General features: G+C 37.4%; 1 protein-coding gene across 1 annotated transcript; it reads left to right on the top strand.

Annotated features, from left to right (window-relative positions):
• The first annotated feature begins 7,740 nt into the window (after positions 1 to 7,740).
• On the top strand, positions 7,741 to 8,862 carry LOC137180561 (trace amine-associated receptor 1). The gene has a single exon (XM_067585948.1). It carries the CDS (start codon positions 7,748 to 7,750, stop codon positions 8,822 to 8,824), a length of 1,077 nt encoding a protein of 358 aa, XP_067442049.1. The 5' UTR covers positions 7,741 to 7,747; the 3' UTR covers positions 8,825 to 8,862.
• Positions 8,863 to 13,425: the final 4,563 nt, after the last annotated feature.

Below are 13,425 nucleotides of genomic sequence, written 5' to 3' on the forward strand. Positions count from 1 at the left end.
ACATTCCATGGATGTATTAAGGATGCAGTCGATTATTAAGTTAGCGGAGCGGTTTCTGCTGCTGTTTCCAGTGTTTCAGGCTTTTCTCCACAATCTGTGTCAGATTTTGTCTGTTGAGGACGATCACACAGCAGCCAAAATGATAAGTGTGTCTCCAAACTGAGACAGAGGCTGTGCACATTTACGCACATGGCACAACCTCATGAACACGTCAACAAGATCAAACAGAATCTAACAATAATTAATGTTCAGTGTTTTTTCTTCTCATCTAACAAGTCAACAGGATTCCAGGTTTATACAGTGAAAAAGTTTGGAATGAAGCAGCCCTTTTCAGAATGAAACCTGAGCTCAATCAGAGCTGTCAGGATATTTTTATTTTAGCTAAAAATCTGTCTCCTCTCCCCACAGAGCTCCCTCTGTCCTCTCAGGTTTATAATTTTAGTTTTTAGTTTTGCTGTTTAAATGTCATATCTCACAATATCTGCTGTGGTGATATTACTGTGCACATGGAAGCGTTTCCATATAGTCCTCTGAACACAGCCTCTCTAATCAATAAACTAAATCATTAAAGATAACATTTTGTTGTACCATAAGTTAGTTGTTTACTGATTGGGGATGGAGAATTGGAGATAAGTCTATTAGGCCTATTATGCACAGAGGATTTCAGGAGTTTCAGTGTTACAGTGTTGGAGGACTTGAAGGTCCATTCTTCATTGAAGTGAACTTCTTAGTTCCTCAGATACATATGATACACTCTTTTATACCCTTTTCTCAGTAAACAGTAAACTTTTCATTATAGTCTTTACCACATACGAACCTGTCTTTATGAAAATGTCTTGCTTCTGCTTGGCCTGTGAGTGCATTATCAGGTGTGTGATCTTTGGAAATGTCACCACAGCCTATATCTGAGATACAGAAAGCAATAACAAGTTTAACACTGTATACAGACATGTCAAAACCAGCAAGCTCAAAGAGATAGGGTTGAAGATTGGTCAAATAGATGTTTATGTTACATTTGTCCTGCCTAAACCTGTAATTAGAGAGTTAACATTTAGAGTTTCTAGACCTGCTAGTGTCTTATGTCTATAGTTCAAAGTGTCTGTTATTCCTTTTTGCAATTAGCCGTAATATATAGCCATAGTTTTTCCTAACATGTAAAAAAACAAACACCCATGCATGAGAATAAGTTTCCTAAATAATTTTGCAGGAAACAGAGGACCCAAATCATCTGACCTAGAGGGTTACGTGTGAAAAATTGTTCCACATTTGTTTTTCCACATTTGCCCCTGGTTGTTTGGTGAAGTAGCAACCGCATACTCTTCCTGGAGGGGTAAAGAGCCTTTCAAGGCTACACTTGAAAGTGTGAATGTGTGGTGACTTTTGCAGAGGTATATTACTATTAAACAAGAACTGGCTGTTTGTCTTTGGTATCTATGGTATCATCACAGTCATGAGAGTAAGTTATGGAATGGTTTGAAATGGTTGTTGTTGGTGTTTCTAGACCTGAACAGGAGACAGCTGCTTGCTACAAACAACAGGACCATAAATCACTCTTGAGCTAAATATAAAATACACAAATTTCATATGGCAGCTCAGCAACAGGGTTCAGAATGGCTGCATTTATAGACATTTGCATGAGATTGTTATTTTAAAGCAAACATAATATCTATGCTAACATCTGGCAGGAACAAGTCTTTAGAGACTGTTCTAATTTTCTGGCACATCATATGTGCATGTTGTGTGGTAAAATGGACCATAAAATTTATGGACCATAAATTAGGGTCACACATGGAAGTGGGGTTTTACTTACTGGAACCAAATTATCCATGTGTCTACTTTGAGGAAACATTAACTATTGTATTATTAATAATGAATATATAATACAGTAATTGCTATTAAAAGTGACTTGCCACGTTCTCATAATGTACATGCAATATAGATAGGACACCAGAAGAGGGCTGCATTGCCTCAACCATCATCCAAACCTGTGCGTGTGTTGCTTTCATCCCTGAAATGTTACATTTACAGATTAGTGAGCTCTGTTAATAGTCAAGGTCATACAGCCCTCACATCACCCCTGGCCATGGCCATGACTTTGATCCCAAAAAAATAGCCAGAGAGAATAATTTTAAATGGGAAAAACAAGAATCAATGAGAAGAACAGCAATAACAGCAAGAAAGGAAAATAATTTATGACTTTATTTGGCTTTGGCGTTGTTTGACTTTGTTTTTTAGAAGAACTCAGTCTATGTGGATTTCTTGCAGTCCCCCACACACTGTAATATATACTGTACTAAATCATAAATTAAATCTGAAATTACTATTATGTAGAGATTTATTTTCATTTTTCCTATTATATTTCCTCTCCTCCCAGTGGATAGAGAAACATGGCCTCCATATGCCATCTTAATGGCCAAAACAATTACAGTAGTTCCCTGATTAAACTTATTCAAGAGAAAGAAAACAAAAAAAGGCTCCTGCTTTCAATGAAATATCAGAAAGAAAATCTACTTCTACTGTACATAAAATGAAATAAAAGAATATTACTGTTCTATGGCTTGATCTCTTTATTATTTATAGCTTTTACTAAAGGCTGGTTTGATAAAAGAGGCTGAAGATAACAACCAATTAACATCGTTGGAAACATTAAACAATCACAAAGGATCATTATTATTTTTGCATTTAAGGGCCAACTAGCTAATGAATCATTGTACTGTATGATGGTCCAGTAAACAGTGATGGTTCTAGCTCATTACACTACAGGGGCCAGACTTGGAGCCAGCTGTTGTTTTGGTGGGGCCAGTCAAATAAACTCTGACACTAAGGGCTCATTATAGTAGTGGAGTGGTTCAGAAAACAAGTCAAACAGGTCATCTAAAGAAATAAATTACAAAGTAGGACTTTGTGTCATCTTACTGACAAAGTTAACAACTTCAAATTTATAGTTATTTGTTGCTGTGTTAATCTTGTTTGTTAGCTCCGTTAATAACCGTTAGCTATAACTGATCTGACTCTCCCAGCTGTTTCATTTAAATTAACTTCCTATTATTGTGAGGAAAGGCTTCACAGTTCACTTCCAGCAACTTTCATTCAGTTTCACGGTGGCATGACAGTGACCGCTCCTAACTGTTTGATACTTCACTGTTTTTTAATCAAAGGATGGAAACTTCACCTCTCCACCTGTCAGTAGTCGTCGGTTAGGCTGATATATCGTGTTTGACCACATTAGCAACCATTATAACACAGAGGGGCGCTGTTTCACACATTGAAGGGAAACACAATAAAAAATGGTGAAGATATGGACACAACAACAAAACTTATAAGTGTCCACTATTTGGCATAGAAATGTGTCACATAAAAATACTGCATTTTGGGGTGGGCACAGGGGGTCCAGGCTTGTTGCTACAAGGGCACTGGCCCCCCGCCCACAACTGCCACAGCTGGCGCATTTGCATTAGCTGGGAAGTCCATTGCATTATGGAACATTAGGCCTCTATCATTCAAAAAGCTGTGCTTGAAAACAGGTTTTTGTGCCTGTTACCTTACTTTTGTGAGCTTCTACAGTTATGCTTGTACCTGTAAATTCTGTGCTGCAAGCTTGTAGACTGAACATTTAAGTTATACTGCCTGCAAACTCCGTTTTGAAAGTTTGTTCATTCAGTTACAGGCTTGCAAGCCTACATACGTTTCTCTCAAGACATATTGTTTGTTGTTAATTGGTGGTGTACTGTTCAAACATTATTTCCAGTAGACAGGGTTGCAAATTCATACATAGCCTAAAGCAGTGGTTCTCTTTTCACGTCAAGGACCCCTGAACTGACACAAATTAGACCACAGACCTTCATTTTGTCCCAGGGTCCCCCATCTGATAAGATTTTTTCTTTTAAATGTTTTATTACAGAAAGTGTATGAAACCCATGACCAAAATATTCATACACTCTGTCATTTTGTTACTTATGGATGGACTTGTAGTGAATATAAATTATTCCCCTTTTTGCTGTGGACCCCCCTGGAACCCCCTCAAGGACCCCTGTGGGGCCCCAGACGGCAGATGGCATAGGCTACAAATTTTAGGGTTTGTATAGTAGTTCTCTTACAGGCTCCTGTGTCACTTGCAGTCACTAGATCACAGGAATTTGCCAGGTATTATTATTTTTTCATTATTTTCTGTAATTTAACATTATTGCAATGTATTATGTTCTAATTTGTTCATACCCTGTGGTCTGGCAAAAAGTACCCGTGCACAGGAAAAAGCTGTGTATGTGCCTAGTGGGGCACTCAGGTGTGAACAATTTGACATATTTTCCAGCATAGCCTAATTTTTGTCAAATGTTGCCAGCCGTGTATAAAAAGACTCCAGACAGAGCAAGGGAGTCATTCTGTATGAAAGTGTGGTGGTGAGCAGACTGTTGGTATATATACTGTTGCTATGTCCTGTATATATCTTTTTCTGGGGTACAATAAAATACACCATTCCACTAATTGATCATCTCAGCTTGTCTTCCTTTATGAAACCGTTTATTGAGCATAATAAATATTTTTTCCAGTTAGTTCTTGGCCAAACTACCCTCACTCAGGGATAAAGTGTGACAACCATCAGTCAGTATCAGACAACGGATAATGAAATGTGTAATCATATCAGATAGGCTTCTCTATTTGCCCCTTTGTAAATACAACAAAGCCCAGGAATCAACCTCTACTCACTCCTCTTATGATAACAAAAGAGCAGATGTGTAGCCAGACTACGCTGTCTGTAAAGCACCCTTGCATTACACATATGAATGACTGGTCTGAAAAAACACTAGTTATTGAGCCAATGTGCCTTTTATTGCGCCCTTCATTAAAAATCCCCCCATGTTTAATTAGAACACATCCGCCACACTTGAGATACGTCTGTCACTGGCTGAGGCCCAAGGTATTCAAGCTCGGCAGGATTGGCTGTACTCCACTGCACACTGAAGCACATGAAAGGGATCATCTGAGCTGTTTCGGGGGTATGTAGAAAGAAGTTGCACCAATGAAAAACTGAATATGTACTTTAAATCTGAAGTGATAGGATCTAACCTCTTCCCTCTGTGTTACTGAGTGAAGTTATTATAAATATATTTTTCTGTATTTGCTGAGATGATCTGGGATAGATGCTGTATACTTAAATGATCCACTACCACTCTCTTTTCCACCGGTTTCTACTGACTGAAAACATAAGTCTGAGTTCCACAGAGTGACAGTAATCAGCCCTCTCCTATGAACAATATAGATCTTCAGTGTATACCAGTGGGTCTTGTTGTAGCTCATCCTGGTGTAATGGAGCTATGGTTAAAGTTTATTCCTTCGGATAAGAGCTGGTTCTGAACATGTCATAGTCTGATCAGTCTATTCATACCTGGCTATGGTTTTGATGACCATTTGATCAAGTGACTGAATATAGCCTTAAGACTGTTGGACAGCCTTCCAAACCAGATGCATACAGAATTTTCAAAAGCCTTCAGGATTTGCACAGATTTCTTTATGCATTGTCTGTTATACTGTAGAGGAAATACTGTGTATTCAGCCCGAGAAATCCAGCTAATTGCTCTACCAGTAGCCTTGTGTATAATTACAGGGTTATATTCTTTCACTGGTTTGGAGTCAGGTGTCATTTTCTGTCTTTTAAGTGAAAAAGGTGCCAACCAGCACCGCAGATATTTCCAACCGATATACAGGTACTGGTCTCTTTATTCAACATGACACAATAAGAATGGTTCAGAAAATTACAAAATGTAAGTGCCCTGGTTGCTGTTTCTACAGTCATTTGAGTAGGCAGGGGAGTTGGCAGCAGACTGTATTTTGTTAATGTGATTATTGTTGCATGCGATCATTACAGCCCACCTCTCCCATCCCTCTCGTATGTAAAACCAAGGCTGACAGACCTGCAGTATGATACAGACATGAGGACAGACGATCTTCTCTTCCATACAAGTGAGTGTCATTGTTTGCACATTTCAGTTTGTCTCTTTAATGTGAATGTGTTACAGTAAACAAACCTTTGTTTTAAAACTGAATTGTAAAGATCTTATTTGCAATGCTTTGCTGCATGAACTGAGCTGTTTTTGATAGAATCAGATGGAAAGAGGTGCTTTTTTGAGTTGCAGTCACTACATGAAAAATAATAATACATGTATATGCGTACATTAACATCATACTGTACCAATCGAATTGTTTTCTCTAGTATTGCTACATTGCTGAAACTAATACCATTATCTCTAAAAATAATATTTTTTAAAGGCGTCAAATATGACATGAAAAAGTTTTGTTTAGCTTGACAGGAAACTACTTAGTGAAGCTTTGGCACTAATGTCACATTGATTATTGATGAACACAAATTTGCTCACATTGATGAGATTGAGAGTCAGCTGACCATGTAAGTCATCAGACTGACACTAAGAAGAGGAGTTTTGGGTAATAGTAGAGTGATGGATTATACAGAGTTAACAGATTTGAATACATTCTAACATTAACAGAAAGATTAGAAGGACAAGAGGGAGCAGTGGTATGGGTGAGGGGGTGGGGTGTTGAGATGACTGATCCCCCTCTTTGCTGAAGAGGGCATTGGCAGAGTAAAGGGCACTTTCACCTGCTTTCAATGATGATTAATATATCAAAAGCTTTTGAGTTGATCACAACAGAAACTAATACATATAAACAAGATTTTCAAAACTGGATTGGTTTGGCAGGATCTATATTCATGTACTGAGTTTAAATTAATTCTTCCCTTTTTTTACTTAATTGATATTGATAGCCTAGATGATGATGGTCGGTTAGATGCAACATCTACAAACCAAACAAAAAACACAAATTTCACTAAGCATCACGTCCCCATCACCACTGCACAGTCCCTGTGGTGCTCATTAAAATGTATTCCAAGTCAGCTGGAACATCTGGTCCCTGTTCACACAACTGGCACTGGAAATTTAATATGATTCTGTTCATTGCAGTCATATGTGTTCTGATGTGTAATTTACTTTAATATGTAATGCATGAATGTAGAGGGCCTAAATTTGATTATTGCTTAATTGCTCTTAAAGGCAAAGACACTTTGGGGAAATCAAATAAATTACCAATATTCTTAATTATTTTAGAATTTTTATTTGCAATATTTAAAAAACTAAATGGCAAATCAAATTACAAATTATTTTCAAAAATATTTACAAAAGTCTGATACATATTTTGATAGATGTAACATGCAGGGTTCAAATTCCTAAATACCTCTACAAGAAAATGATTATCATGATTTGTGACAGATCCAACAAACCTGATAACAGCTGACACACTTGAAAAATTTGGTGCCTTCAAGCTACTCAAGGTATTATCTGACACTGGAGAGCTTTTAGACAACACAGTAATCATACATCATTCTCCTCATACTACCGAGATCTGTGTTGATAAAAAGAACATCTGGTTTTGCTCACCACACCAAGCAAAGAGATGGCATTTTGGATAAGGCAACCGCAACAGAACAAGGGCTTTTCAGGCCAACAGTCTCTTTTGATTTCAACTAAAGCTTATGGTCTAGAGATTAACTAATGAGAAGTTACCATGGAGCAGCAATTGAGTCTGAAACAAACAGAAATCTGGGTGGTTTGTATACTTTTTCTGTGCTAATGTACCGTAGAAGACTGCTTTGAAATGCGTCACTTACTACAAAGTCAGACCAAAACTGTCATTATTTACAACTGTATCTGTGTGTTTTGACAGGTTTGATTAGACCATGGATAACAGCAGCTTGGGATTCCACTACGACGCTAACACATCTCTTCAGATTGAACTTCAGTCCTGTACGACATTGAGGAATCAGGCTTCTCGCATTTTCCTGTATGGCTTCTTCTCTATAGGCATTGTTTGCACAGTGGTGGGCAACTTCCTTGTGGTCTTGTCCATTGCCTACTTCAAGCAATTGCAGTCACCCACAAACTCCTTTGTCATGTCCCTGGCAGTGGCTGACTGCCTTGTTGGTCTGGTAGTGATGCCATATAGTATGATTCGGACTGTAGAGGGGTGCTGGTACTTTGGTGACCTTTTTTGTCAGCTTCATTCTAGCCTGGATGTCATGCTCTGCACTGCCTCCATATTCCATCTGAGCTGTATTGCCTTTGACCGCTACTACGCTGTCTGCAACCCACTAGTTTACTCTTTAAAGATGTCCCGCAATCGGGTAGCTCTCCTCATTGTCATATGTTGGGCTGTTCCCATGCTCATTTCCTTTGGTCCCATAATGCTAGATCTCCATATTGCCGGTGTGGACATCCTGCTCCCTAACAATGTATGCATCTTCTTGGTCAATCGCATTTATGCTGTCATGGCTTCCTTGGTAGCCTTTTACTTGCCCATGGCTATTATGTTGGTGGCCTACTGGAAGATCTTCAAAGCTGCCAAACGGCAGGCCAGGCAGATCAGCGCTATGGAAAGCCAGATGGCTGCTGGAGTGGGCAAAGACTCAAGCAAGAAACAACGACATCGGAATACTATGAAGAGAGAAGGAAAGGCTGCAAAAACTTTGGGTATCATTATGGGAGTTTTCCTAATCTTCTGGATGCCCTTCTTTACAGTAAACATTGTGGACCCTTTCATTGAATACAGCACGGAGGTGGTCGTCTGGGATATATTTTTGTGGCTAGGATATATCAACTCATCACTAAATCCCTTCCTGTATGGTTTCTTCTACCGTTCCTTCCGTAGGGCTTTTCTCATGTTCATGGGCTGTAAAGTATGCCTGCCTGGATCCTCCCCTGGGATGGACCTATCGCATACTAAGAAAGAGGAAAATGAACATGCAGATCAACCATAAAATAAAGATTATATCCGTAGATTCTATGTAGGGATAGACCAGTGAGAGACTATGTTTTTTGAGTCATTACTCCAACCACACATTTTTGCTAAAAGCATGGAAAAATATGTTGGAATTAGGAAGAATTATTATTAAAAGAGTTATTATTGAGGTGGGACTGCCACCAACCATGCCTTCAACTATGATGTATGAAATCACCTCTTTTACCTCCACATAAAAACAATGTACCCTGTGGCATAAACTTTTTCATTTTGTGAAAAAGAAAAGAGATAGAAAGGCTTTTTCCAGTATTGGCTCTTTTTAGTAAATGAGCCTTGGATTATGTCCCTTTGTTGCCCTTGGAATCAGTTGCCCAGTGTATTAAATGAAAATCCAACCAGGGACTAGTCTTGAACTGCAGGAACAGTTTTGCAAGGAGGACACCTACCTGCCAGTAGTAGTACAGTGTATCCCCATTTTATATATTTTGAAGCATATCACCCAAACTGCAGTTTTCCCTGGTTATAGCTGCAATCAAACCTGTTGTAAAGTTTCCTTGAATACTTATTTTGGAATGATATAAGAGAAATGTGACTAACAAGCAGCAAACAAGACCAAGAGGATGAAATGGCGATGGCTGAACATGATTGGTTTCCTTCAATCTACAAAGTGATGAGGAGGCAACATCAGAGAGGTACCTAATGCTTCATTAGAAGGACAAAAAAGAAATTTACATTGATGCTTATATTTATATTCTGTAGTAGTATTAAGTTGATCTGTTAAAATTCTACTGAAAATAACACTTTTAGCATGATCACCGACACTGGCTGTATTACAGAGGTTGGACTCCCAGACTCTCTTTGACCATAAATAAATTAAATACATGATAAGAGACCAAATTTATGAGATGATAATTAAAATACAGGTTTATTTACTCTTACAAACATTACTGAAGTAAACAGACTTTTAACATCACTGGAAAATATAATTGACTTAGATTAAAATGTTTTCTTTCTGTATATTAAAATATTTCTTACCCACCTTGGGAGTGACAGCATGTTGCAACTCAGTGTTTTTTGTTTGTTTGCCTGAGTCTGTGTGCATTTGCGCGTGAAGAAGGAGCAGTAGTGGGTGTAGCTGTAGAACAGGCTACAGCTTTGGGGAGGGCTAAGGGGTGAAATTTGATTTCAGGGAATGAACATGACAGCTTACTTCATCAAAATCAAATGTTAGCCACTTTTTATACACTTCCAAAGACACATAAAAATTGCTTGAATCCACCAAGATGACAAATTACCATTAACCAATACCACATCAAATACACTACTGTACCCCTGTGTGTTGTGTGTGCACTGCTCTTTAGATTCTATGGACCCATAGCTACTTTTACATTCACGACTGGTGTAAAATCTGGTATTTTGACAGCTGTTTGCCAGCTGCAGGCATGGTGAGAAATGTTGCATTCTTAAAAAATTTACCCCACAGTGAGTAGTGCAGCAGTAGTTTTCTGCCCTGTGTGATTCAGTGTTTATTTAGTCATGTGTTGTTTGAAAACAAGTCATGGATTACTGAACTAATAAATAATTTGACATTGAAATATAAACATCTTCAATGTGCTCCTGCCAGATATTGCAGAAAGTGTAATCTTGAGTGCTGTTCATGCAAACCTACTTTATGAGATAGAAATAAGACAAAATTACTAAACTAACAAAACTAAGGCTAACTTAGTGCCTATGGCTCTTGTCTATGGCAGAATAAAACATAAATCCAGATGTTGCAGCACTTATTTCAGCCATACTAGGAATATAAAAAGTAATATTAAACCTCAAGCTCTTGTGACAAAGTAGCAGGTGGTAGATGATGTGCATGTCAGTGTATATGTGAAGGTATTCTCTTGCCTTTGATTTTATTTTTTTAGTTTATCATAACATTTTTAGAAATATACACTGCACCTTGCCTTTTTAAAAGACTGTATGAAAAAATGCAGTTTATTTTTTTTTAAAAAAAAGAATGTTTAACTCTTCTTTTGAATTGAAATTGAAAAGACATAAATCAATGTATGATTTTTTTGTCTAATCCATAAATGAAAATCTAATTTGAAATTAATACAAATTATATCTGTCATTATTAATTACAGATGTGTTTACACTAAATGAGGCAATGCACATCACATGTTAAATGATTACAATTGAGGAAATACATCCCATTTCTAAATCTATCACATGCAATATGTTTCCCCTCTAACCTTTGTAAAAGCAAAGGCACTGACAGATTCTTACACAGCCCAGTACAAATATGAAAATCATTGTTGCATAATAATACATGATGCCTCCTACATGATGGCACAAAAAAGCTTTAAATCTCTGTATTAAATTTTTAAGTGTTCATATAGAGATTTTTATAGATTTTTAAAGCTGTGCATATATATATATATATATATATACATACGTATATATATGCATCCAAGAGCCATTAATATTTTAATTTTGAAATGTTTGCATTAAACAAACAGCATGTACTGTACAAGTCATTTTCAAGTTTTGTGGCAAGTTGTCGGAAATGAAATATTAAGTATTGTTATTTAAGACAGTTCAGTGTTGGTCTAATGCATAGACCTGTTGGTGTTTTGCTTAGCTAAATTATAGTACATTAGATACAATCCACCATTTTTGGTATAATGAGGTACCTGATCTTGAGTTTGATGGAACATTATGAAGTGTGGGTGCATCATTGTCCAGTGACACTTCAGACTGAACGAACAAAACTTTCATTTTCCTCCTTTGTTTGCAGTATCACAACTGCCACTGATTTTTTGCATTGATGCACTGCACTGATGTTCTGGGTGGTTTAGTAGCATGTAGTTTAAAATCAAACTATTAATTTTAAACTTTCACACATGTGCTATTTTGTATTGACACAGCATTAAGTGGCTCCATCAGTCAGTGTTCCAGGTTTGGGGATGGGTTTTTCCCACTTTTACTCAGAATAGTTATCAACCAGTTTTGTAATCTTCCACTCTAAAACATGTACTTGTAAAGGAATATTGTTTTAGCATCAACTTTAGTTTTGCCTAAACGCTAATTGCATTTTTGTGGAATGATGCTAATAATAGGAAGAAATTAAGATTTATTAGTCTCGATAGTCTCTCACCCACTCTTTGCCTATAACCTTCATCCATTCCCAAAATCTCATTCACAGTGTTATTTTTGTTATTTCTTTATTTTTGTGAGATTTGGAGATTTGTTTGACCAGCCTTGTTTTGACCCTCTACTGACTGTAATACTAGAGAGTTGCACAAATATAAAGGCAAACTGATTTTGGCTAAAAAGGTTTAGCTCTAAAACTGAAACTGCAGCCAACCTATTCCCTGGCTATCTCAGACAGAGTTAAGGTTGTGTTTCCATTTTAACAAACTATCACACCTGCTGACAACTGACAAAAAGAAGAAAATATGTGGGGTCCAATATTGCGGTTAAGTGAGCAGGGAAAGTGGAAAGAGCTTTTGTAAACATTAGTAACTTCTTGAAAGTATGTATGATGTGCTTTTGCATCATTCATCCTGTAACTCAGTCCTGCAAAATACAGAATGCATAACAAATTTGTCCTTCGCAAGATAGTCAAAAACCAGACAGCTTTGTGCAAATAATGAACGTAGATGTCTATCTGCAGTCTGTTTATTAGCTCTAAGCCACAGTCAAAGTCTATCTCTGTTAACCAAATGCCAGAACGGTCAGAACACAATTAGTCAAGGCAGTGGCTGTCTCTGTGGTTGGCTCTTTTGCTTTGTGAAACTGTGAGAGTGTAATCAACATATTGCAGTAGGAACCAGTAACTTTATCACTCGAGTTGGAAAATAGCTTTGATGAAGTTATATTTTCGATTCAAGCCTGCTTTCTTTTTGTTTCTTTTATATAAATACAGCTGTTGTCAGGGTTTAAATGCTATTTGAACTGTGTATATGTACAGTATATACTGTATATATGGAATATCCATACATCAGACCCTTTTGTATTTATTTTCATCTGTTTTTCCTCCTCTTGGGTATTTATTTTCTGTCACGTATTACTGGACATGATTACAAATGAAAAATAAAAAAGTAAGAATTAATCTGTTTGACTTTCCCCTAAGTCAAGAAAACATTTGAGTAAACTCATGGTGGAACGAGGCTAATAACAGGAAGCAATTGAGATTTATTAGTCTTGATAGAGTCCCCCCTCTCTCTCTCACTCACTCTCTCTCTCTCTCTCTTGCTATGATTCTCTGCATTGCATCCAGCTCCAGCCTCACGCCACATGAGTGTGCGTGTTACCTTCTTTCTTTAAATACCCCACAATCACAGGACCATTCACAAGGCTGTTTTTATTTGTTTGTTTCTCAGCACGACTTAGATTTTCATTGCTGTCTTCCCCTTGATTCAAATATACAAATATTGATTTAATTCCATCCTTTTCATTGGTATTTTGTCTTAAAGCAACCAATTTTTGCATCCCAGAAGCATAAGCTTGACCCAAAGGTGAAACGGTGCAAGACATAAAACAACTAAAACAACAGTGACATCTACTGGATGGGGCAGATTTCAAGGCTGCCTTACTATAATTTTACTAAAAAACAAGATTATTGGC

Source organism: Thunnus thynnus, chromosome 3 (assembly GCF_963924715.1).
Source record: "Thunnus thynnus chromosome 3, fThuThy2.1, whole genome shotgun sequence".
In the NCBI taxonomy this organism is placed as follows: domain Eukaryota; kingdom Metazoa; phylum Chordata; class Actinopteri; order Scombriformes; family Scombridae; genus Thunnus; species Thunnus thynnus.